The sequence below is a fragment of the Artemia sp. Qi Xiang Cuo genome, chromosome 5, assembly GCF_049724085.1.
Source record: "Artemia sp. Qi Xiang Cuo chromosome 5, ASM4972408v1, whole genome shotgun sequence".
NCBI lineage: Eukaryota > Metazoa > Arthropoda > Branchiopoda > Anostraca > Artemiidae > Artemia > Artemia sp. Qi Xiang Cuo.
The window spans coordinates 71987693-72012205 of record NC_142798.1 but is presented as its reverse complement, the minus strand read 5'-3'; the positions used below and the strand labels follow the sequence as shown (position 1 = coordinate 72012205).

The 24513-nt window shown below is 35.6% G+C and overlaps 1 protein-coding gene across 8 annotated transcripts in view; it reads right to left on the bottom strand.

The window, feature by feature from the left end:
* LOC148952482 (uncharacterized) overlaps nt 1-24513 on the bottom strand; it is an 83844-nt gene that overhangs the window by 33978 nt on the left and 25353 nt on the right. For all 8 annotated transcript variants that reach the window (XR_016141813.1, XR_016141810.1, XR_016141812.1 and 5 more), the window contains exon 2: nt 21391-21527. Coding sequence is in view for 4 of the 8 variants with exons in the window: in XM_089089912.1 (XP_088946038.1) it covers nt 21391-21433 (43 nt within the window). In the remaining 4 variants the exon portion in view is untranslated. The remainder of the gene's footprint in view (nt 1-21390; nt 21528-24513) is intronic.

Here is a 24513-nt window from a genome sequence, read left to right as displayed (position 1 = left end):
TTTCTCACACAAACCATGTACGTATGGCAATCAATCAATCAATGAAAAGCAATGAAATAAAACTTTTTGATATATTAAAATCTAAAGACTGAGACAGTCCAGTAACCCTACTCTCTTGATCAATAAATCTATTTTCAATTATTTTGTCAATGAACTTAATTGGGTAATTATTACAAAACAAAATATCCCTCAAATATAACAATTCCGAATCCAGAAATTCTCGGGGACAAATTCTAAAGGCTCTATCCGCTAGTGAAATTACAACCCCCCCTTTCACCGACATAGGGTGGCAAGAATGAAAATTCAAATACCTATCATTGTGCGTTGGTTTTCTCTAAATCGAGAAAAGTAAATGGAGATCCCTTTTAATTAATAAAATATCCAGAAAAGGTAATTTATTTTTTTCCCTCAAACTCAACTGTAAATTTAATATTATTATCAAAACCATTTAAATGCTTACAAAATAGGTCTAAGGATTCCAATTCATGTTTCCAAACGAACACCATATCATCCATAAACCTACCCCAAAAACAAGGGGAGATTCTAAGACTGTGTATAGCGGAGGTTTCAATATCATCTATGAAAAGATTTGCCAATAAAGGAGAGAAAGAAGCCCCCATAGGTAACCCAAAAATTTGTCTATACAACTCCAATCTAAAACCAAAATAAAAAGAAAATTCATTTACTAGGATAATTAGTTTCATAATGACTTCAATATCCAAACTGGCTAAAGTCACATCTTGTATTAAATCAAAGTGTTTTTCTAATTTACTTTTTAAAATGTCCTTTCACCTTTTTAAATCACAATTTGAATACATGGAAACAACATTGAAACTACAAAGAATTGAACTATCCTCCAACGTGAAATTTCTCAATTTATTAGTAAGATCAGTCGAATTTTTTGAATATGATCTTTGTGTTCCCAAAAGTGGACGCAATGCTACCGAAAACCATTTTCCTAATTTCGAAACAGGTGACGGAAAAGTTGACACAATAGGGTGGAGGGGGGATCCAGTCTTATGAATCTTAGGTAGGTAAATCTTAGGTAGGTAAATTTCATTTGATTATTGTAGTCTTCAGTGTTCATAATTACAATCGTGTTTCCCTTATCGGCTCTGGTGATAGTAAGGAATTTATCCTTTTTCAAATCTGAAAGTATTTTAATGTCATTTTTTTGTGAAATGTCTTTACCAACTAAGCTCATATTAAAGGTGTTTAGTTTTCTTGCGATCTCGGCTCTAAGTTCTTGAGGAGTTTCAACTTTATCTATAGAAGCCATAATTCCTGACTCTACCTTTGAAACTATTTTTGAATAGGATATTGGTGTTGGAAAAAAGAACTTAGAACCCTTCGACAAAACTGCCTCTTGTTGAATATTAAGAGGTTTAGAAGACAAATTCTTAATTGCTGGACCCAGACAATGACGAGGATAAAAAACATCTCAATCTTGGAACTTCTCAAACAAAAGTTTATGAAACCTGTCAACCAGACGAACCTTAGACAAATGAAAATCATGGCGAAAAGATCTAATGGCCATTTCCTTAATTCGCATAAAAATGTCAGATGGAAGGTTATTCCTTAAAAGGGTTTCAACAGAATTTAAGTCCTTAGACAGTTAAAAACGTCTCTGTTTTTGTTCAGAAATTTCGTGATTTAAAGCCATTAGGCTTAATTTGTTTTTTAATTTTGTTTCATTTTCAATTCCAAAATGGGTACATATTTTAAAAGACCCGGCAAAGAAAGGACTTTCGTTAAAGCTCTTCTATCAGGTGAATCATATCCTTGCTCATAATCTATAAAACCGAGGACTAATGGCGTTTGCTGATTCAGACGCCTCTCCATTATTAACTAAGAGTGAAAGTTGATCGACGCATCCCCTCCCCTTCCTAAAACCACACTGTTCTTCTCTTAAAATTTTATCATGTGTATCTCTAAGTCTAAAAAGTATCATAATACTAAGCAATTTGCTTCCTACTGAAACCAGGTTAATGCATCTATAATTACCACACTCATTCTTATCAACTTTCTTATAGAGGGGTTCAATTAGAGTTTTCCTAAAACCGCTAGATACTTCCCCTCCTTAAAAAAATCATATTCATAATCTTCAGTAGCTTATCTCTGCCCTCGTAACTACCATATTTAAGAAACTCGTTTACCACACTATCAGCATCTGGAGTTGTATTATTTTTCAATCCTTTTAGTGCTGTTATTAATTGTTCCTAAAAAAATAAACCTTCCTTCACATCAAAAGTGTCATAAACTTTTTCAGTGTCTTCTCTATCTTTTCCTGTAACTTTATCACAGTTTAGAGCATGGGTCGGCAACCTGCGGCCCGCAAGGTGTCTTGGTGCGGTCCGCAAGATCCTCGCCGCAACACACCTGACCGACCATATTACACACCACACCAATACACAACGAAGTGAAATGGGGTGCCATTTAGCATTCTGACATCTAGCATTCTTGGAAAAATCCGTAAACACCATCTAGAACAGTTAGTTGGATGTTCAACCATCCAGAACAATTATTTTGATATGTTACAATTTTTCTTTCTGAGTAAACCTACCTCCCAAGTTTGGGAAATACCTCCAAAGAAACATTTTGCCTTTAGATTTTCTTTTTTTTATTCTTTTTTAGTTCAGTAAAACTTAGTATTTGTGTTACTAAATTAAAGCCAAATTATCACGTCATAATATGTGGCCATCTTCTGGCAAAATATTCAGAAGAAAAAAATAACGCTTAATTTTGAAGATGAATGTCATCTGGTATAGTGGTAGTGAGACAGAAAAAAATGGTACACACTCCACCAGATGACAACCATCAACAAAATCGAGGGTATTTTTTTTTCTTCTAAAGGTAATTTTCATCAAAAGGGTTTAAGTACAGCCAGGTTGTCAAAGGAGGATAGATACAACGTCTCAGGGACAGAATAAGGTATTAAGTTTCATCTTTCAGGGAAACTAGAGGGAGAGAAAAACTAAATCAAAAGGCACAATAGGCTACATATCCAGATTGTGAAAAACGTGTATGTGCAATATCCCAAGAAAAAAGGGGGTATGCTGGAACTTTTAGAGCATATTATTGGGGATGTTGAACTAAATCAAAAGACACTATGTCCATCCAAGTTTGTCATAAGGGCATATTACAACATCTTAGGAACATATGAAAGCATTAAGTTGAAATTTCAGGACCTGTTGAGGGATATCTATAACTAAATATGGATGTTAAAATGGCATATCTGCAATATATCTGGGGTGACTAAGCGCATTAAGGTGAAACTATTAGGGGATATTGCATTGTATATTGAACAAAATCAAAATGGACTCTATGCATGCACGTTGTCAAAAGGGCATATGAACAATATCTGAGGAACAGCTGAAAGCAATAAATTGAACCTTTGAGGGCTACTACAACTACTCCTTATGCAATTAGTGCTACTGCTATTGTGACTTTTTCAAACTCTGACTAATTTTAATTGTTTGAATTTGTGACTACTTGCAACTGCAAATACTTGTGACTGTGACTGATTGCGACTGAAACCCCAACTACTTGTAACTACAATTGCCAGTGCATGTGACTTTGACTGCATCAGCTAATTCGCTATAGCAAACAACAAGACAATCGCTCAGAACTGGAACAATGCCAAAGAGACAGGGATAAACTGGCTGGAGAGCTCCGTAAAAACAAATAGATATACAAAGGCCTATATTTTATTTCTTATTTTTGCACATCCAAAACGGCTTAGAAAAAAACAATATCGTTGATGAAAGACAGATTTTTAATGAAGCATGGACAAATTTATATTTTTTATTGAAGTTAAAGAAAAAACGTTTTGTTTAATCTGGTAAAAGAGTATTTCCGTAGTAAAGAAATATAACTTGAGATGACATTACGATACTGAGCACAAAACTAAACTTGACTGTCTTGGAGGTGAATCTTGAAAAAAAGAAATCATTAACTTGAAATGGTCACTAAAAAATCAGCAGAAAATCTTTAAAGTTGTGACAGACAAAAACAAAACATCTGAAACTGCCAGCTACAAAGTGACAGAAAGAATAGAAAAGCATGATCGCCCATTTACCGACAGCGTAGTTGTCAAAGAATGTGTCTTAGCTATTGTGGAGGAAGTATGCCCGGAACGAAAAAATATTTTTGAAAACATTAATGTCTCTACTAGAATTTGCACCCGCCGCACCAAAGACTTGGGTGCTAACTTTTGGGAACAATTTAAGGACAATCGCAGTATTTTACGTACTTTTTCTCTTGTGATGGGTGAAAGTACAGACGTGTGGGATATGGCACAATTCCTAATATTTGCACGAAGGATTGATGAAAACTTTCATGTATATGAGGAGCTATTTAAAATATGCGGTCTTAATGGAACTACAAAGGGGGAGGATTTGTTTCACCGCTTGGAACAAGCTCTGGTTTCATGCCGCTTGAGCTGGGATGAATTAGTCAGCATCACCACGGACGGCGGAAAAAACATGAGCGGTCATAATAAAGGTGTCGTTGGAAGAGTCAACAGCAAACTTCTAGAATCTGGATCTGAAGTTCCATATGCATTTCACTGTATTGTCAATCAAGAAGCATTGTGTTGCAAGGTTTTATCGTGGAGAGAAATAATGGATACCGTTATATCTGCTATTAATTTTGGTGACGTGACTATAGTAACGTGATTTATTACTGTGAAGTAAGATGGCTAAGCCGAGGATCAGTGCTTCGACGATTTTTTTTATTTAAAGAAAGAAATTTGTAACTTAATGGAGATCAAAGGAAAGGTAATATCCGAACTTTACAACAACGAGTGGGTTGTAGATCTTGGTTTTCAACTGATTTGATTACAAAACTTAAAATACTCAATAAACGTTTACAAACAAAAAATAAATTTATATACCAGATGTATTCAGATGTTAAGGCATTTGAAATGAAACTAACATTATTTATCAAGCATATCGATGAAAATATGCTCGATTATTTTTCAAATTACAAGAAAGCAGTAGAAGAAGCTGGTATAAATTTTGTTTGGCAGAATACTAAAATGAAAATTGCAATAATACAACTTCAAACTGAGTTTGAAAACCGGTAATTTCAAAAAGGTCTCACGATTTCAAGAAAGATCTCATGATTTCAGAAAGACGGATATTCCCGAAAACCCCGCAGTGGATGTCAATAATGTCAATAAGTGATTTTCAAATCAACACGATAGATTTGCAAAGTGATACCACACTTAAAATGGCTTTTAAGGAAAAAACAAACGTGGTGGATTTCTATGGAAGTTTGGCCTCTGAAAGCTGGTAGGATTTAAAATGTTTGCTCAGCAAATAATTACTATCTTTGGTAGTACACATGTTTGTGAGCAAATTTTTCAATTCTGAATTATCGAAAGAAAAAAAAAACACTGTTCTTGGTTATCAGACATACATTTAGACGCAATACTACGCGTCTCTACTACAAAAATGCAAGCTAATGTAAAAAAATTGCACGTCAAATGCAACAAGACAAATTTCATTGATTGCATTAACTACAATAAATATCATAAAATATGCATTAAGCGTTTTATTTTTAAATCTGATATATTTGTAAATAAATATTGTAGATATACTCTAATCATTATGGTATACCTACAACCCTGCATTACAAGTATAATGATAAGTGACAGAAGTGCGGCCCGCGTAATATCTCCACGTAAAAGTTTGGCTCTTTTACAACAAAAGGTACCCATGGTTTAGAGCATTCTCAGAATGTTCTGCCCACCTGTTTTTACATTTCCTTATCCCTAATTGTGCTGTCGTTTCTATCTTTAATTGGAACAAGTCCTGACTGACTATTCCCTCTCAATTTATTGACATGCCAGTAAAAATGTTTACTATTATGCCGTCTGGCTGCCTCTTCCAGATCTTCGGCAATTTTATCCATCGCTTCCACTTCCACCTATATCTTCCACACCATCTATATCTATATTTTAATGCTTTCTCCACTTTCTTAACATTCCTCTTATCTTCATATGAGCAATCAGTCAAATAATTTTTGTAAAAGCCTCTTCTCCTCTCTATTAAACAAAGCATTTTCACTAATATTCCTACCTGCGTTTCTAGCTTTCTTCCCTAAGACATCATCAGTGACTTCACAAACTATTTTCATAAAATTGTTCTATCTATCCACAATGTCAAATTTTAAAGTCTACAGTTTAGTTTTCAACTGTTCCAGGAAAGTTCCTCCCAGAGTCTACTCCTGGAGTCTACCAGCATCATATTTCTGCCAGAGAACCTGTCTATTTACTCCTTTACCTGTAATTAAAATTCATCTGAGTCACTACTATCTCCATCAATCAGTTTTACAGGGGAATATACTACTTTGACATATATCTTGTACTTTTTAGTCAATAAATAAGTAACTAGTATTCTATAATTAATGCCATCCCAACCTAAACAGGACTTAACAGCTCCTTATTCATCCTGAGCCCTACTTCCTCGACCTTCCTGTCTACGTACCTCGACCTTCCAGCCTGAGTAATTAAATTCTGTATCACCTAATTTGATGTTTCCTACCCCTGGGATGGAGTTTCTGAAAGTCCTATCAAGTCCAGTCCAAAGCCTCTGAATCCTCTGAAGGTAGTTTTTTAACGTTCTAACATCCCAAGCTGGAATTTTCATATTCTTTAAATGATTGAAATTATTAAGGCCTCAGGATAAGCAGTGGTCCCAGAACCAATGCAGGACGGGGACTACCACATCTTTCTTAAGTCTAAACGAAGGGGTTGAGACGGCTTACAACCAGGCAGCAAGAAGTCCCTGGGACCTCCAGTTGATTGGAGCCTGTGCGCAATTCTGGGTCCAACTTTGTTCACGACGTTATTTTCCACACTAGGCGAAGCTCTTTTATCAACAAGGGTCAAAATCCTGCACTGACAATCTTAAGCCTATTACCTCCGACTTATTACATATTCATGCCTAGACATATTATGCTACTACGGGGAGACAATTCTCAATAAAAAACTTAGCTAGGAAGAGGTTTTTCAGCCCAAAAAAGCGCACCAAAACAGACCAAACCTAGAAGAATTATCCATTCATCAGAATCCAGTAAGAATGCTGTGTCGTTTACAAGGCTAAAATTTCCTCGAGAGGCGCTACTCTTCACGGTCGTCCATCCATTCTATCCACGCCAGGGCATTTGTAAGGGTGTTGGTCAAGAATAATACTATCTGCAAACAACAATTCCCTCAAATACTAACAACTGCTTAAAATAACGAGTTCTAGTTAACTTTTGATCTTCTACTCATTTCAATGATACCAATCAAAATAATATAACAAAAACAACTTTATCTTAGTATTCAATTAGTTGTTAATGTAAATTGTGTTCTGTTTAGGTTTTAAAACCTCGTCCATAGTAATTTCTGCTCTTTTAAGATGAACTTTTTATTATATGAATTAATTTCACTCGTCTTTTTGTTGAAAAAATTAAGCTTTATCTAGTTCTCTTTTAAATTCACACAGGTTCTTTTAGTGGCCTAAGCAGGAGAACAACACTATCCTTCCATTCTCACCATTTTCCTCATTTTGTTTACGATTTATCCAACTTCAAATAATCTCAATTTGTCGGATAATAAAATGGAGCCCAAAGGGAATATTTGGCAAAACCCACAAAAATACGTAAATCTGCCCATTTCCCCTTTCGATGGCAAGAGAAAGGTTGGAGATGTAAATTAAAAGGTGTTACTGTCCGTTTCGTTCATTTAGCCAAACACTCGTGGCAACAAATTGTATCAAACAAGTCGTGGTAATAAACTGGAAGGAAAGAGCGACTCTTACTAATGGTCAGCAGAACCTCCAAAAAAGAAATTATGATAATAATTTTTTACATAAAAAGAATTAGATTTTTCTGCTGACTTCAATTACATAAAATTCATTAATTTTAATGTTACCCATCCAAAGCTACGAGCCTGAAGAGATTGAGCTGATTTTTCAAGAAGGGGAGAAACATCCCAAAAAAATCATGTGATGTTAATGAGAATAAAACCATAAATTTCAGCATATCCAAAAAACACTATGTAGGTTCCAAACTCCTATCTACAAATATTTCGAAGTTTGCTCTTTTTATTCCTGAAAAAAGATCACGGATAAGTATTTATTTGTATCTTCATTGTTTCCCAGGGGCGAGAGTATCAAACCAATGATCCCAGAAAATCAGAAGTGGGCCAATTCAAACGACGAATAAAAGTTCTAGTGCCCTTGGATTGACAAAAAAGCCTGTGTCACGTGAAAGTTGCCTATTCTTGTATTTTATGCTACCAAGCTATAATTTTGCCCCAAAGAAGGCAAACTTGTCATCGACTAAAAATTCTGAAATATTCAATCGATTTAAAAGAATCAAAAAAATATACACCGAGATTCCCTGCAACAGAGAAAGCAATACTGCACGGGAACGGATTCGTTCATAAAAAGTTCTAAAGTACATACAAGATAATTGACTTATATGGAAATTTATCTTAATGCTTCATTTAACTAAGTTGAATAACTAAATTTTCCTGGAAATTATGTTGAGTGTTGTATGCGATCTGCTTCAGCTATTACGAAGCTATTACCATTGTGTAGGCGCGATGAGGAGGAGGGGGGCAGAAGCCTAATAGAATGCATTTCAATCTTTAGACTATCTAACTCTCAGTCAGCTTTCAGATAAATACAGACCAGGTTATGGGGGGGGGGGGGTAAGAATTATTCTCTCACCCCCCTTCATTTAGACCAAGCTTAAATAAGTGTGCTGCAGGTTGATGCATCTCTTCTTATTGCTGATTTTTTTTTTTCTGAAATTTACTTTAAACCTTCATTTAGTTATACTGATTCAAAAAACTAAAATTATCTATCATAAAGGGGGGTTCTAGTTTAGTCTCGTTTAAATCTAGTCTAAATCTAATTTAAACTTCCAATTTGTAAATGTTCTTCCATAGCCTTTGCAGATGTTCTTATAACGAAGTCCATCAGAATAATCAATATAGACAGCTATTGGACACAATTCTGATTAACTCTTGATTTGACACAAAACCAGAAACAAACCTTACTTTCTACCTTCAGTATAGCGGAAATATTCTCGTACATAGCACAATCACTTTAGTATACTTAACTGGTATATACAGTGTTGTGAGAATTACTTTTAAGATGCAGTTAATTGCATATGCAAACTATCATACCATAAAGTAATTAATTAGTAATTATAAATACATTGCCAGGGAGGTAATTTGTATTTAATTACAAAATATGTATTTAAGATACAAATTAATCTAGCTACAAAACACCTTTTTCTCAAAACATACTGTTTATGATGAAAATTCTTACAAAATTAATTATCAAAGTTGGGAGTTTGCTTTTAACTACAAAAGTTTCTCAAACTTCTTATCTCAAAGCTAATTCCACTTTGCGGTGAATACTGAGCCCCCAACAGAAAAAAAGACGTTCTACTGGAGCAGACGATGCTATGGCAGTATTAAACTTTCGGAAAACTCTTGCAACGTCCAGATATTCTTTCAAGGACTCAATCGAACGGTTTTTTTCGTCCATGAACCTCAATAACTTAGCTTTCATGTTATAACCAAAAGAAGATTCCGTACTCGTCCTAACATCATCACTGTCGAAAGTAAAAAAGGCATCGCAATCGATCGACGACACTTGGCTTTGCTCGGCATCACAGTCAGTCAACTAATCATCAGCATTGACTAGCAAAATATATTTCATTGCGTCAGAAACCAGACGCAGATATCTTGATATCAATCACAGTCGGTCGCAGATATCTCCCGGTATTCATCTTCTCTTGAAACCAGGGTGGCTTCCACTTACTATTGCTAGCTCCTTAAAACTAGGTTCGCTTAGCTGCATTGTATAAGCGTGTGCGAACTAGTTCTATGAACCATCTAGGATCACTTCCACGAGAGGTTGCGCGTGCTTGATACAGCAGTTTTGTTTCATGTCGATCTTTTTCTTTCTCGTTGCAATAAACGTGGGCAACAGCGTTCCCAGAAAACAGTTCTTGTACCCCTGTAGCATGTCAAGTGCCCTGACAACAGGCTCAGTTACCTTGGCATACTCCTCAAGAAACTCAAACTCAATCGATTTCAACTTCAGTAGGTTTAGTTCGGTGCAAACCTGCCGTAACTTGTCCCGCACTTCGACAACCGTTTTACAGCATTTATGTAGAGGATTCCACCGAGTTGCATTGGGAACAATCATCTGCTTTGACATTAAATATTGGACTTTATTAGAGGATTTAGAACTCTGCCTCGTCGTACATTTGTTATGGCTGTTTCACTATCTTTGCTAGCAACAAGATTCAGGGCATAGCTCGCACAAGGCAACTGAGGGGGTAAATAGTATTCACTTCCAGATTCTTCTGTTTCATCTGACTTTTCTGTCTGCAAGTCAAGCAAATTCCCTACTGAAACGAACACTAAGGTGTCATTTTCACTTTCAGAATCTCAATTATCATCATTTCTGTCAGGCATAGTGTGAGTGAGGCTGACTGGGTATGAAAATTCCCTGAAAGCTTTCAAGAAATTACTACCATTGTCTGCCACAGTTTTCACAGTTTTCGTGTACAGGAGAACACATGTTTCGTGAATCTTGTTAACATGATTGACACAATAAGAATAATCATGTATGCCTTTGAATCTTTGACAAGCGATTGCAGCTGACCCTCGGCTAAGGTCATCGTTTAGCCAGTGTCCAGTAACACCAATGTCACTTTTATGATTTACGATCAATATATCTGCTGTAGTGCATACATCATCCAAGTCAGCAAATTTATTTTTCAGATTTTTCATCATCTCTAGGAACCGCTGGTCTATACAAACAGACATGGTATCTTGATGCATAATTCTTGCAAAAGGAGTTAAGCCTTACACAAGGTTTTTGAAAGCTTTTTCCTCCATAGTCACAAGAGGCCACATTTCTTCAATCGTGCAGTCCACAATGAGATCATCAATTTGACTCTTAGAACGTTTACTTGACTTTTTCTCTTAGAAATCTCTGCTTGAAGTTTTTTTTTCTAGGAGGCTATTCTGTCATGGCTTTAAAATCAAAATTGCTGCAATCCTCAGGTTGATTTGGAGGTTTGATACCCTCTCCTGTCTGACTCATTATTATCATGGATGTCTATAGAAACACACCTTTTTTTCTTTTTTTTTATTCTCCTGGACCTCCTTGTACTAAGAAAAAGGCCAGTGATGGATGAACGTGCTATAAAATAAAACATTTTCAGACACCTGCATTTTCAGACACCTGATAAGCAATAAATTGTAGACAAACATTTTCAGTTCTGTTTATTTTATAAATGTTTTAAATTAGGTATAAAAACAAAGTTTGATCTTTGAAAAAAAACGTGTTCTTTTTGTGGGATACGAGTCCGCGTTTCATCAGTGACTAGCTAAATAAGTAAGTAAAAAAAAAGAAAAAAAAGAAACAAACTCAACAGGGCAAGATACATGTGGGACACAGTTTAGCAACAATTTCTTTTATTTTGTTCAAAATATCTAGACAGAAATAAAGCAAATGTCAACAGTTGTACTTTTTGTACAAGTTGAAGGAATAACTTTAAAATTACTTAATTAACCTTTCAGCTTTAGAAAAAAAACTTGTTATGAAAAAAGTCACAACCAATAGTGAAAAAAACTGGCAAGTAGACATTTCCAAGTCTACTGGCCATCAGATATTATGAAGTTAACCATTTTTATGCTTATCACCTGTATCATTTCCACATGAGTCTCTTTTTTAACCCGATGTTATTATTTGCCTGATAAGACGTAAAAGCTTGAAGCACTGACTAAGATTTTAATAGCTTCTCAAAAACAGCGTCCACATATGTGCCACCTTATTTTAGTGCCTTGGACGTTTTATGAGACGAATATTATACTTTTCAGGTTAATTTTAGTACACTCGGTATTCAGTCCAGTTAAAATACTTTAAAGTGTTTTCCTTACTTCAAAAGACTGAATACTAACAATGATGACCAATGAAAAATTTTGTCTTGGCTACTGAACTTTTGTTGTTTTTACATATACCTATTCTAAAATATAGCTGGCCTGCAGTATAGTGCCCCTATGGGTCTTATCAGAGGCAACGCTGTAGCGTTGCCTATAGTAAAGGTCATACGGCTCCAATGTTTTATTATTTATATTTTTTTTCCCAGAGGCACTTCATACGGAAGGAGTCGCCGCAGAAGCTTCAAAGGGGGCTCATTTAATTGGTAATCGAGAATTCTAGTCCCCTCGTTGATAGTCAAAAGTGATTGGAGGGCAAATAGCCCCCCCCCACGCACCTCCGTCCTCCCCACACCTCCACACCAAATTTTGAGCTATCCATTTTGTTCAGCATAGTTGATTTCCAGAGAGAAAATATATTTTTGAGGAGGATACTCCCCCAAAACCCACAGGGCAAGGGTTTTAAGTTATGCCCTGGGGGCATATAAGGTTTTTATAGATGGCGTTTTCGTAGAAACTTAAAAATAGACTAACTCGAATGGAAATTCAAAGGCTAGTGCCCTTTTTAATTGACAAAAGTTTTTGTTGGGCAACTAGCCCCTCCCCCACGCCAATCATTTCCCCAAACCCATACACTCAAAAGTGTGAGATAGCCATTTTGTTCAGTGTAATTTATTCTAGGAGGGTATTAATATGTTTGAGGAGGGCATTCCCCCACTACCCCCAATGCACTGGTTTTAAGTTATACCGATTGGGCATTTCAGGTTTTCATAGAAGATACTGCAGTAGAAACTTCTAAAAAGGCTCATTCGATTAGAAATTCATAGGACTAGTGCCCTTTTTAAGAGTCGAAAAGTGATTGGAGGGCAACTAGCCCCCCCCCCCCCCTCCACGCCCATCATTCCCCCAAACAAATCCAATCAAAATTTTGATGCCCTGGGGGCATATAAGGTTTTTATAGAAGGTGTTGTCGTAGAAACTTCAAAAAAGTCTCATTCGATTGGAGGCAACTAGCCCCCATTGGAATCATTGAGATTTGAGGGCAACTAGCCCCCCCACGCCCACCTTTTCCCCAAACACATCAAATCAAAATTTTGAGATAGCCATTTTATTAAACCTAGTTTTAAGTTCTGGAAATTAGGTCTTTGAGGATGACAACTCCCCCACAGCCCTCAGGGCAAGGGTTATAAGTTATGCCCTGGGGGCATGTAAGGTTTTGTATAGTCAACGTTGTCGTGGAAACTTCAGAAAGGGCTCATTCGATTGGAAATTTAAATGTCTAGATCCCTTTTTAATAGTCGAAAGTTATTCTAAGGCAACTGACACACCTTCCACGGTCACCATTTCCCCAAACACATCCAATCAAAATTTTGAAATAGCCATTTCGTTCCACGCAGTTAAAGTTCTGGAAATTATATGTTTGAGCAGGACACTTCCCCCGCAGTCTTCAGGGGCCAGGGTTATAAGTTATGCCCGGGAAACATATATGGTTCCTATGGAAGGAATGCTCATACAAACTTCAGAGAGGGCTCATTTGATTGGAAATTGAAAGTTCTAGTTCACTTTTTAAGCGTCAAAAGATATTGGAGGGTAACCAGCTCCCCCCAAACACTTTTTTCCCAAATGCATCAAATAACAATTTTAAGATAGCTATTTTGTTAAAAATAGTTGAAAGATCATATAACAAGAATTTCGGTGTTGACACAACCCACCAGGGCCCGGGGGCAGGCGTTGTAAGTTATGCCCTGGGGGGCATAACTATATATGGGTCTTATGGAAGGGATGCTCGTATTAACTTCAAATAGGGATCATTTTATTGAATACTGAAAGTTCTAGTTCACTTTTTAAGAGTCAAAAGAGATTGGAGGGCACCTATCCCCCCCCCTCCACGCCCTTTTTTCCCTCAAACCCATCCGATAAGAACTTGAAGATAGCTTTTTTTAAAAATAGTTCAAAGACCATATACCGAAAACTTAGGGGTCAACACAGCCCCGCAAGGCCTGAGGGCAGGTGTTGTAAGTTATGCTTTGGTGGAATATATGGTTCTTATTGAAGGGATGCTCGTAAAAATTCAGAGAGGGCTCATTTGATTGGAAATTGAAAGTTCTAGTTGTTTTTTCGAGTCAAAAGAGATTGGAGGGAAACTAGCTCCCCCATGCCCATTTTTCCCCAAATGCATCCAATAAACATTTTGAAATAGGCAATAAGTTAAAAATTTCTCAAAAGTCAGATAACAAAAACTCAGGTGTCGTCACAATCCCCCAGGGCCTGGGGGCAGGCTTTGTAAGTTAGGCCCTGGGGCATATATCGTTCGCATGAAAGGGATGCTCGTATAAACTTCAGAGATGGCTCATTTTATTGGATATTGAAAGTTCGAGCTCACTTTTTAATAGTCAAAAGAGATCCGAGGGCAGCTATCCCCCAACCCATCTGATGAAAATTTTGAGATAGACATCTTGTTAAAAATAGTTCAAAGGTCGGATTAGAAAAAATCCGGTGTCAATAGAACCCTCCAGGGCACAGGGGAGGGCGTTCTAAGTTAAACCTTAAGGGCATGAATGGTTCTTACGAAAGGGATGCTCGTATAAACTTCATAGAAGGCCCATTTGATTGGAAATTGAAAGTTCTAGTTCACTTTTTAAGAGTCAAGAGAGTTAAACTAACCCCCCCCCATGCTCTTTTTTCCCAAACCCATCCCCTACAAACTTTGAGATAGCCAGTGTTTTGGAAATTGTTCAAAAATTAGATAACAAAAACACACCCCCGAGCCCGGGGGATAGGCGTGGTAAGTGTTGTCCTGGGGGCATTTATGGTTCTTATGAAAGGGATGCTCGTATAAACTTCAGAGGAGGATCATTTAATATGAATTTGAAAGATCGGCTTAAATTATTAGTATTCAAAAGAGGTCCTAGGTCAACTAGCCCCCCCCCATACACACACCCTTTCTTACCCAAGCCCATCCGTTAAAAATTGTGAGAAATCCATTTCATTAAAAATAGTTCAAAGGTGATATAACAAAAACTCATGTGTCGATGCAACCCGCCAAGGCCCGGTGGCGGGCGTTATGAGTAATGCTTTAGGGGCATATATAGTTCTTATGGAAGGGATGTTCGTGTAAACTTTGGAGAGGGCTTCATTTGATTTGAAATTGAAAGTTCTTGTTCACTTTTTAAGAGTCAAAAGAGATCGGAGGGCAAGTACCCCCCCCTCCTCCATGCCCTAAATGCATCCGATGAAAATTTTGAGATAGACATTTTGTTAAAAATTGTTGAAAGTTCTGATAACAAAAAACTCCGGTGTCAATACAACCCCCCAGGGGCCCGGGGGTAAGCGTTGTAAGTTATGCCCTGGGGGCATATAGGGTTGTTATGGAAGGGATGCTCGTATAAAATTCCTAGAGGGCTCATTTGATTGGAAATTGAAAGTTGTAATTCACTTTTTAAGAGTCAAAAGTGATTGGAGGGCAGCTAGCCTCCTCTCACACTCCATTTTTTTTTTTTTTTTTTTCACAGAGACACTCCATATAGAAGGGGTCGTCGTATAAACTTCAAAAGGGGCTCATTCGATTGGAAATCGAGAGTACTAGTGCCGTTTTTATGAGTAAAAAGTGATAAGAGGGCAACTGGCCCCCAAGCCCAAGCCTTTTTCCCCAAATACATCTAATAAAAAATTTGAGGTAGCCATTTTGTTAAAAATAGTTCAAAGATCAGATAAGAAAAACTCCTGTGTCAACACAACCCCCCCTACCCTCCAGGGCCGGGGCAGGCGTTGTAAATATTGCTCTGGGAGAATATATGGTTCTTATGGAAGGTATGCTCGTATAAACTTCAGAGAGGGTTCATTTGAATGGAAATTAAAAGTTGTAGTTCAATTTTTCAGAGTGAAAAAGATCAGAGGGTATAACCCCTCCCGTCCTCAACGCCTTTGGGCTTATCGTAAGGATAAACCCATCCGATAAAAATTTCAGGTGATCATTTTGTTAAAAATAGTTCAACCATCAGATATTAAAACTCCAGCGTCGACACAACCCCCAAGGGCCCAGGGATAGGCGTTGTAAGTTATACTCTGGATATATATATATATATATATATATATATATATATATATATATATATATATATATATATATATATGGTTCTTATATAAGGGATACTCGTATAAACTTCAGAGAGGGCTCATTTGATTGAAAATAGAAAGTTATAGTTCACTTTTAAAGAGTCAAAAGAGACCGAAGATTAATCTAGTCCCCCCACGCCCTTTTTCCCCAAACCCATCCGATGAAATTTTGAGATAGCAATTTTGTTAATATAGGTCAAACATCAGATAATAAAAACTCTGAGGTTGACACAAACCCATTTTTTCACTTTGATATTGTTACTTTGTTATCAGTTTTGATACAATGATGAATATTTGACTTTTTTTAAGTTTGATTTTGAAATAAAGAATTTTTAAAACTTGAGATTTTTTGCAATCAAAAACTAACAAAAATTAAAAAAAAAAAACTTTCCTAAAAATAATTTTTTAAAAGAAGCGTAAATGCCATTTTAAACTTAAGCTCAACAGATACAAATACATTTTAAAATTAAAACTCAAAACGAACAGAAATTAAATAAGCAAGAATAGCAAAAACGTAATACAGGTTGCAATGCGAAAGAACACATATACTTGTATGCAAGCAATTATTTTATCGAATATGAGAATCAAGCATACGACGAAAAAAAAAATTCATATTGAAACAAAAATTAAAATAAAAATTAGATGAAATTAATTATGCAAACAATGCAAACAAACATACAATAAATACAAATGTGTATTAATAAATAAATCTGAAAACGAATGAAACTTAAATTGAATAGGCAAATTAAGCTTTAAACAAACAAAAATCAGTACAAACCAGAGTTTGGGTATGAGCTCCTTCTCTCACTGTAAAAGTCTAAAACCTACTGCGTCATTGGCGCTTTACTGAAAACCAATTTTATGACAAATGTTTTCTTTTGTACTTAATATTGTAAATAAACATTAAAATTATAGTAAAATGTTGAACTGATGAGCTTTCAGCAATTAATATCATTTTACATACAATATTCAGATTAATTTATTAGCCCTTTTTAAAGTTGTCAAAGACGAATATAGTTTTTCTACAAACAAATTTTTCAATACTGCCTCCTTTCCTAACTGTAAATAAAAACCAAAAGCCTACAGCGTCATTGGCGCTTAACTGAAAACGGATTATATTACAAATATTTTCGTTTCCAGTTCTTAGAGTATTGAAAATAAAAATACAACACAGTGAAACAAATTCTTGAACTGATGGATATTTCAACAATTAATATCATTATTCATCAAATATTCAATTTGATGTTGTTTATACTTTCTAATACTGTTCAAGACCCATATAGTTTTCAGTAAAGCGCCAATGACGCAGTAGGTTTTATACTTTTACTGTAAAAGAAGGAGGTCATACCCAAACTCTTGTTCGTGGTGATTTTTGTTCTTTTTAAGCTTGATTTGCATATTCAATTCAAGTTTCACTCGTTTTAACATTTACTTATTAATTTACATTAATATCTATTGTATGTTTGTTTGCGTTGACTGTTTATTTAATTTTTGTTCATTTTAAGTATCAATTACACTTCTATAGGAAAATATTTTTTTTTCATTTTAAGCTTGATATTCATATTCAATCTAAGCATTAATTGCTTTAAGGTCTATTTATTCATTTATATTATTACCTGTTGAATGTTTTTGCTATGATTGCTTATTTAATTTCTGTCTGTTTTGGGTTTCATTTGTTCTTTAATAGTAATTTCTGGTCGTTTTGAGTTTGAATTTTAAAAGGTATTTGTATCTGCTGAGCTTTACTTTTGAAAATGGCCTCTACTTTTCTTTAAAAAACTTATTTTTCGGAAAGTTTTTTTTAGTTAATTCTAAATAAAGATCTTAAAAAGCTAACTATGCAAAATGCAGTGAATACTCTCGAAAACTATGTTTGATAGACTAAAGTATTTAGGGATATTAGGAAAAGTGAATCTGTAATCAAATACAGAAAAAAAATATAATTAAATACGTATTTAAATTACTTGATCTAATTTGTAATGAAATACATATTTACAAAGTAATTAAATACGTATTTAAGTACTTGCTATTAATTATTTCCACAACACTGGGTATACAATGCAAGTATACTATCTCTAAAGCTTTTCTATCAGCTGAACCAAATGCCTGTTCATTATCTATGAAGGGGTTTGACAATTCAGAAACTTCTCAGTAATTAACTTGAAAACGAAAATTGGGAAACAACATCTCTCATTTCTAAAACACAACTCTCCATCCCTTACAACTTTATCAATAGCGTCTCTTAGTCTAATAATATCAGCAAGATATGCAGTTTCTTTCCTACAGATTAATCTAATACCTCTATAAATACCACACTCATTCTTACCACCTTCTTTACAAAAAGAAATCAAAGTTTTCCTACATTTTTCAAATACTAAACCATTTTCTAAAATCATATTCATAATATTTAGTAATTTATCTTTAGCTTCATAACCATAAACTCATATACGGAACTATCCGCACCTAAGACCTTATCATTTTTTAATAAGTTTAGTATTGTCTCTAATTCTTCACAAGACAATCTCCCTTACCTCCAAATTGTTTGAACTTTTTCATTCTATTTTATTACGTTTTCGTAACTTATCACCATTTAACACATTCTAAAATTTTCTGTCGTTGCCTCTTTAACTTTCTTCATCATTAATCAAGGCCTCATTCCTATTTTTAAATGATAAAAATCCAGAATGGATACTTTCTCTTAACTTCTTATTATAAAACGTCTTTTTATTATACCACCTGGATGTATTATCCTGATCCCAAGAAATTTTATTTATGCCCTAAATTTTTAAACATCCTTAATTTTCATTTTAATGGCTTCCCTACTTCCGTTCGTTCTCTGTTATTCTATGATCTGTAACTGAAAAACTTATTGAACAGTTCCGTACTATTTTCAACTAAGTTTAGCACGTTATTGCAACTATTCCTTGCTGCGTGTTTAACTTTCCTCCATATTCCACTTTCAGCAACTAAGGAAACTATTTTTCCATAACAACTTCGTCCATCTTCTTGTCAGTATGTGGACCCTCCAGTTCCATATACAACTGCCCTTGGAGAGTTCCTATCAAATTCAAATCCTATAGCAGAGGCGCTAAGAAATTAGGGGGATTTGGAAAAATACAGTCTTTCTCCCCCAACATGGCCATATATTGGTGCCACTATCCTGGAGTCTACCAAAGTCATAAAGTCACACACAGTTGTAGCTTAGCCTATATTTCAACTTAAGATTACCTTTAAACGCTACTAGATGGTAATCCTTACTTTTAGTATTAGCAACAGCACTCCTATACACAGTGGTCTCTTACTTCAGTCCTGCTGGCCTTTGCTTAAAAGTAATATGATCAATAAGTTTGACTGTCTTACCATCATGGGACTACCACTATTCACTAATGATCATTTTATGTCCTAAATATTATACTGGTTATAACTACATTATTATACGTACAAAATTTCAGGAGTTTATAGCCGTGGCTATTTTCCTTCCCTAAATCTATTTAAGTTATGTCCCTATTTCTAATAACCATGGAATTAAAATCCTCTAATAAATGTGCCATATTTTTATCTAGGGCCCTTTCTATTTGTTTCTGTAATTAATTGTATGTATAATTTATTCAAGCACTATCTCTGTAACTCAGTTCTTCAGAGGAATATACTAAAATGACTAATGCCTTCCACTTTTTGGTCATAAATTAAGCCACTAAAATTCTACTATTAATAACTTCCATGTCTAGGCAAGAATTAGAAACCATGTTATCCATCATGAGCACTACTCTCCGCTTATGTACCCCACCTATCCTACTGGAATAAATAAATTGTCACCTAACTTCATGTTTCCAGTCTAGTTAAAAAACGTCTGAATGTTAACATAATAGTTTCTTTTTAACAGTGTGATGTTCTACATAACAATTTACAAATCATTCAAATTGTTATCGTCTCAAGAAAAGCAGTAGCTTCCAACAGCTAAATGACCTCTATATCTATAACTCTATACTCTAGACTCTATAAATCTATACTCTATAAATCTATACTCTCCTCAACAAAAATCTCCTCATAGTTCTGAATTTAAAAAAGTTTAAAATTATCAAGTATAGAAACTTATATAATCAATATACTATTTGTTCAAATCAATGAATGGAATAACCTACAAAGTGTAAGGTCAGGACAGGACTCATTAAAAAAAAAAACAAAAAAAAAAACAAAACAATTGATGTTGGAATTTACTATACTTTTGAAGTACCAAGGACATCAAAATGAAAACATATTTTTTTCCCAAGAGATTTTCTACAATGTTTTTATTGGTTGTTATACGAAAATTAACAAAAAAAAAAAAAAAACAATTGATGTTGGAATTTACTATAATTTTGAAGTACCAAGGACATCAAAATGAAAACATATTTTATTCCCAAGAGATTTTCTACAATTTTTTTATTGGTTGTTATACGAAAATTAACAACTTCCTAAAAGCATAAATTCTCTCACTTATTGCCACACTGAATCATGAAGAAAAACAACTTAAAACTTTTTCTGTTTACCCAAAAACCCAAACCAAAGGATTATACCGCCCATATATAGTCAAGTATTTCAACAATGAATTGGATGGTACAAGCGTTAACAATTAAAAAATATAGGCTAGTTAGAATAGGTCAAAATCAGGTAGGATAAGTGATGTTTTTTTCAAATGAGAAAAATATATATATTGATTTATTAGGACTTAACTAAAGGGATATATTCAAACAATATAATAGTCTAATTGGTCTTTCTAAAAATATTCACCTTTAGTTAAATTAATTAACAAATAATTTTAGTGTTTAATTTTCAAAAACTTTAAAAATAAAGATATTAATGCATAGCTGAAATTTTTACATCTTCAATGATAAATACAATTATGTTTAATTCCTTTTTGGAAACGTGAGTCACTATTTGTTGTTGTTGCTTTTTTCACACAGTTTGCTGCCAATTAATGACAGTGTCTGTTTTTTGATATATCAATCAGGAAAGTTGCACATTCTAGACCTGCATGATGTTTTTTTTCGCTCATTTTCTTCTGATATCTCAAACACGTTCTTTATTTTTAAAGTTGGCACCAGCAAAGTGTTAAAACTGCATACCTGCATCTAACATCCTTTGCTTTAAAAATCGAGTGCCTAAGTTTTCTCAATTTTTTTAGACGTATATGATGGTGTAAGTTTCTACTCAACCTATTTAAAGAATAAAATTTCATTTTTAGTGTGTGGGGTGCTTAAAATATAGAATCAAGAATTAGTTAAAAATGAAAACTATCATTTCTCGGCATAATAATTAAATTTATCAATTACCTTGCTTAATAGTGGCGTGCAGCGGAAGGTCAATTGTTTCCATTATTTCCACAATCAAGTTTATGATGGAAATACTCTTTCTGGTGATTTTGCCTCCTGGTAATTCCTGGTGAATTTTGCTTTCTGATCTTGAAAATCTGAAAAATTTCTGGATTTAAAAATAGGCCTACTCTGTCTCAAAGAAGAAAATAAAAACATAAAAATAACCTTATAGATTACCCCGCCACCAAATTTTGGAAATTAGAAATGATGCAAGAAAGGTCAGTTTAAAAAAAACTAGCTTTTAAGTATCTTAATAACATGCAAATTAATTAGCGAAAGGATTCTCCAAGCTTGCATTGTAAAGGAGTTTCTAAAAGGGAGAAATGTGAGTACAGTCCCCAATACAGAATGATCTATCAGAGGCAACGCTAAGTGTCGTGCCCTTTTTAATAGTCGAAAGTGATTGGAGGGCAACTAGCCCCCCACGCCCATCATTCTCCCAAACACATCCAATCAAAATTTTGAGATAGCCATTTTGTTCAGCGTCTCCAGATAGAAAATATGTTTTTGAGGAGGACACTCCCCCACAACCCTCCGGGCAAGGGTTTTAAGTTATGCACTGGGGGCATATAAGGTTTTTATAGAAGGCGTTGTCGTAGAAACTTCAAAACAGGCTCATTCAACTGGACATTAAAAGGACTAGTGCCCTTTTTAATAGTCGAAAGTGATTGGAGGGCAACTAGCCCCCCCGACGCCCATCATTCCCCAAACACATCCCATGAATTGCTTAAAAATTGCTGTATAATCATTATGTTCGTCAGAAATGCGTTTCAGATAGTTCATGTGTTTTTGTAGATGATACTCCCCCACAACCCTTAGGGCCGGGGTTTCAAGAACTGCCCTGAGGGCACATGAGGTTTTTATAGTAGGTGTTGCCGAAGACTATTCAAGCCTGGATCACTCGAATGGAAATTCAATGAACTAGTGCCCTTTTTAATAGTCGAAAGTGCTTGGAGGGCCACTAGCCCCCTGCCCCCCCCCACGCCCATCATTCCTCCAAACGCATCCACTCAAAATTTTGAGGTAGCCATTTTGTTCAGCGTAGTTGATTTCCAGATAGAAAATATGTTTTTGAGGAGGACACTCCCGCACAACCCTCAGGGAAGGGGTTTTAAGTTATGCCCTGAGGGCATATAAGGTTTTTATAGAAGCGTTGTCGTAGAAACTTCAAAAAAGGCTGATTCGATTGGAAATTCAAAGGGCTAGTGTCCTATTTAATAGTCAAAAGTGATTGGAGGGCCACTTTGATTTGAAATTGAAAGCTCTAATTCACTTTTTAAGCGTCAAAAGATATTGGAGGGTAACCAGCTTCCCCTCCCCCCCCCAAACCCTTTTCTCCCAAATCCATCGAATAAAAATTTTAAGATAGCTATTTTGTTAAAAATATTTCAAAGATCATATAACAAAAATTCCGGTGTCGACACAACCCACCAGGGCCCGGGGGCAGGAGTTGTAAGTTATCCCCCGGGGGCATATATGGGTCTTATGGAAGGGATGCTCATATTAACTTCAAAGAGGGAACATTTGATTGTAAATTGAAAGTTCTAGTCCACTTTTTAAGAGTCAAAAGAGATTGGAGGGCACCTAGCCCCCCCCCCCCTCCAAGCCCTTTTTCCCTCAAACCCATCCGATAAGAACTTTGAGATAGCTTTTTTTTTAAAATGGTTCAAGGACCATCTAACGAAAACTCAGCGGTCAACACTGCCGCCCAGGGCCCGAGTGCATGTGTTGTAAGTTATGCTTTGGGGGAATATATTGTTCTTATTGAAGGGATGCTCGTAAGAAAATTCAGAAATGGCTCGTTTGATTGGAAATTGATAGTTCTAGTTCAGTTTTTTTAGAGTCAAAAGAGATTGGAGGGCAACTATCCCCCGCCCCACGCCCCTTTTTCCCCAACTGCATCCCATAAAAATCTGGAGATAGCCATTAAGTTAAAAATTGCTCAAAAGTCAGATAACAAAAACACAGGTGTTGTCACAACCCCCCCAGGGCCCGGGGCAGGCGTTGTAAGTTATGCCCTTGGGCATATATAGCTCGTATGAAAGGGATGCTCGTATAAACTTCAGAGAGGGCTCATTTGATTGGATATTGAAAGTTCGAGCTCAGTTTTTAATAGTCAAAAGAGATCCGAGGACAGCTAGCCCCCCCCCCCCCACACCTTCTTTTTCAAAACACATCTGATAAAAATTTTGAGATATACATTTTGTTAAAAATAGTTCAAACATTTTGTTAAAAATAGTTCAAACATTTTGTTAAAAATAGTTCAAAGGTCGGATAAGAAAAAATCCGGTGTCAATAGAACCACCCAGGGCCCAGGGAAGACGTTCTAAGTTATGCCCTAAGGGCATGTATGGTTCTTATAAAAGAGATGCTGGTATAAACTCACAGAGGGCTCATTTGATCGGATATTGAAAGTTCTAGTTCACTTTTTAAGAGTCAAGATAGTCAAACTGGCCACCTTCCACGTTCTTTTTTTCGCAAACCCGTCAGCTACAAATTTTGAGACAGCCAGTGTTTTGGAAATTGTTCAAAAATTAAATAACAAAAACGCCCCCCAGAGCCCGGGGGATAGGCGTTGTAAGTGTTGTCCTGGGGGCGTATATGGTTTTTATGAAAGGGATGCTCGTATAAACTTCAGAGGGGGCTCATTTGATTGGAAATGGAAAGTTCTAATTCAATTTTTAAGAGTCAAAAGATATCCAAGGTCGGCTAGCCCAATAGAACCCCCCAGGGCACAGGGGAAGGCGTTCTAAGTTATGCCCTAAGGGCATGTATGGTTCTAATGAAAGGGATGCTCATATAAATTCATAGAGGGCTCATTTGATTGGAAATTGAAAGTTCTAGTTCACTTTTTAAGAGTCAAGAGATTTAAACTAGCCACCCCCACGCTCTTTTTTCCCCAAGCCCGTCCCCTACAAATTTTGAGATAGCCAGTGTTTTGTAAATTGTCCAAAAATTATATAACAAAAACACCCTCCAGAGCCCGAGGGATAGGCGTTGTAAGTATTGTCCTTGGGGTGTATATGGTTCTTATGAAAGGGATGCTCGTATAAACTACAGAGGGGGCTCATTTGATTGGAA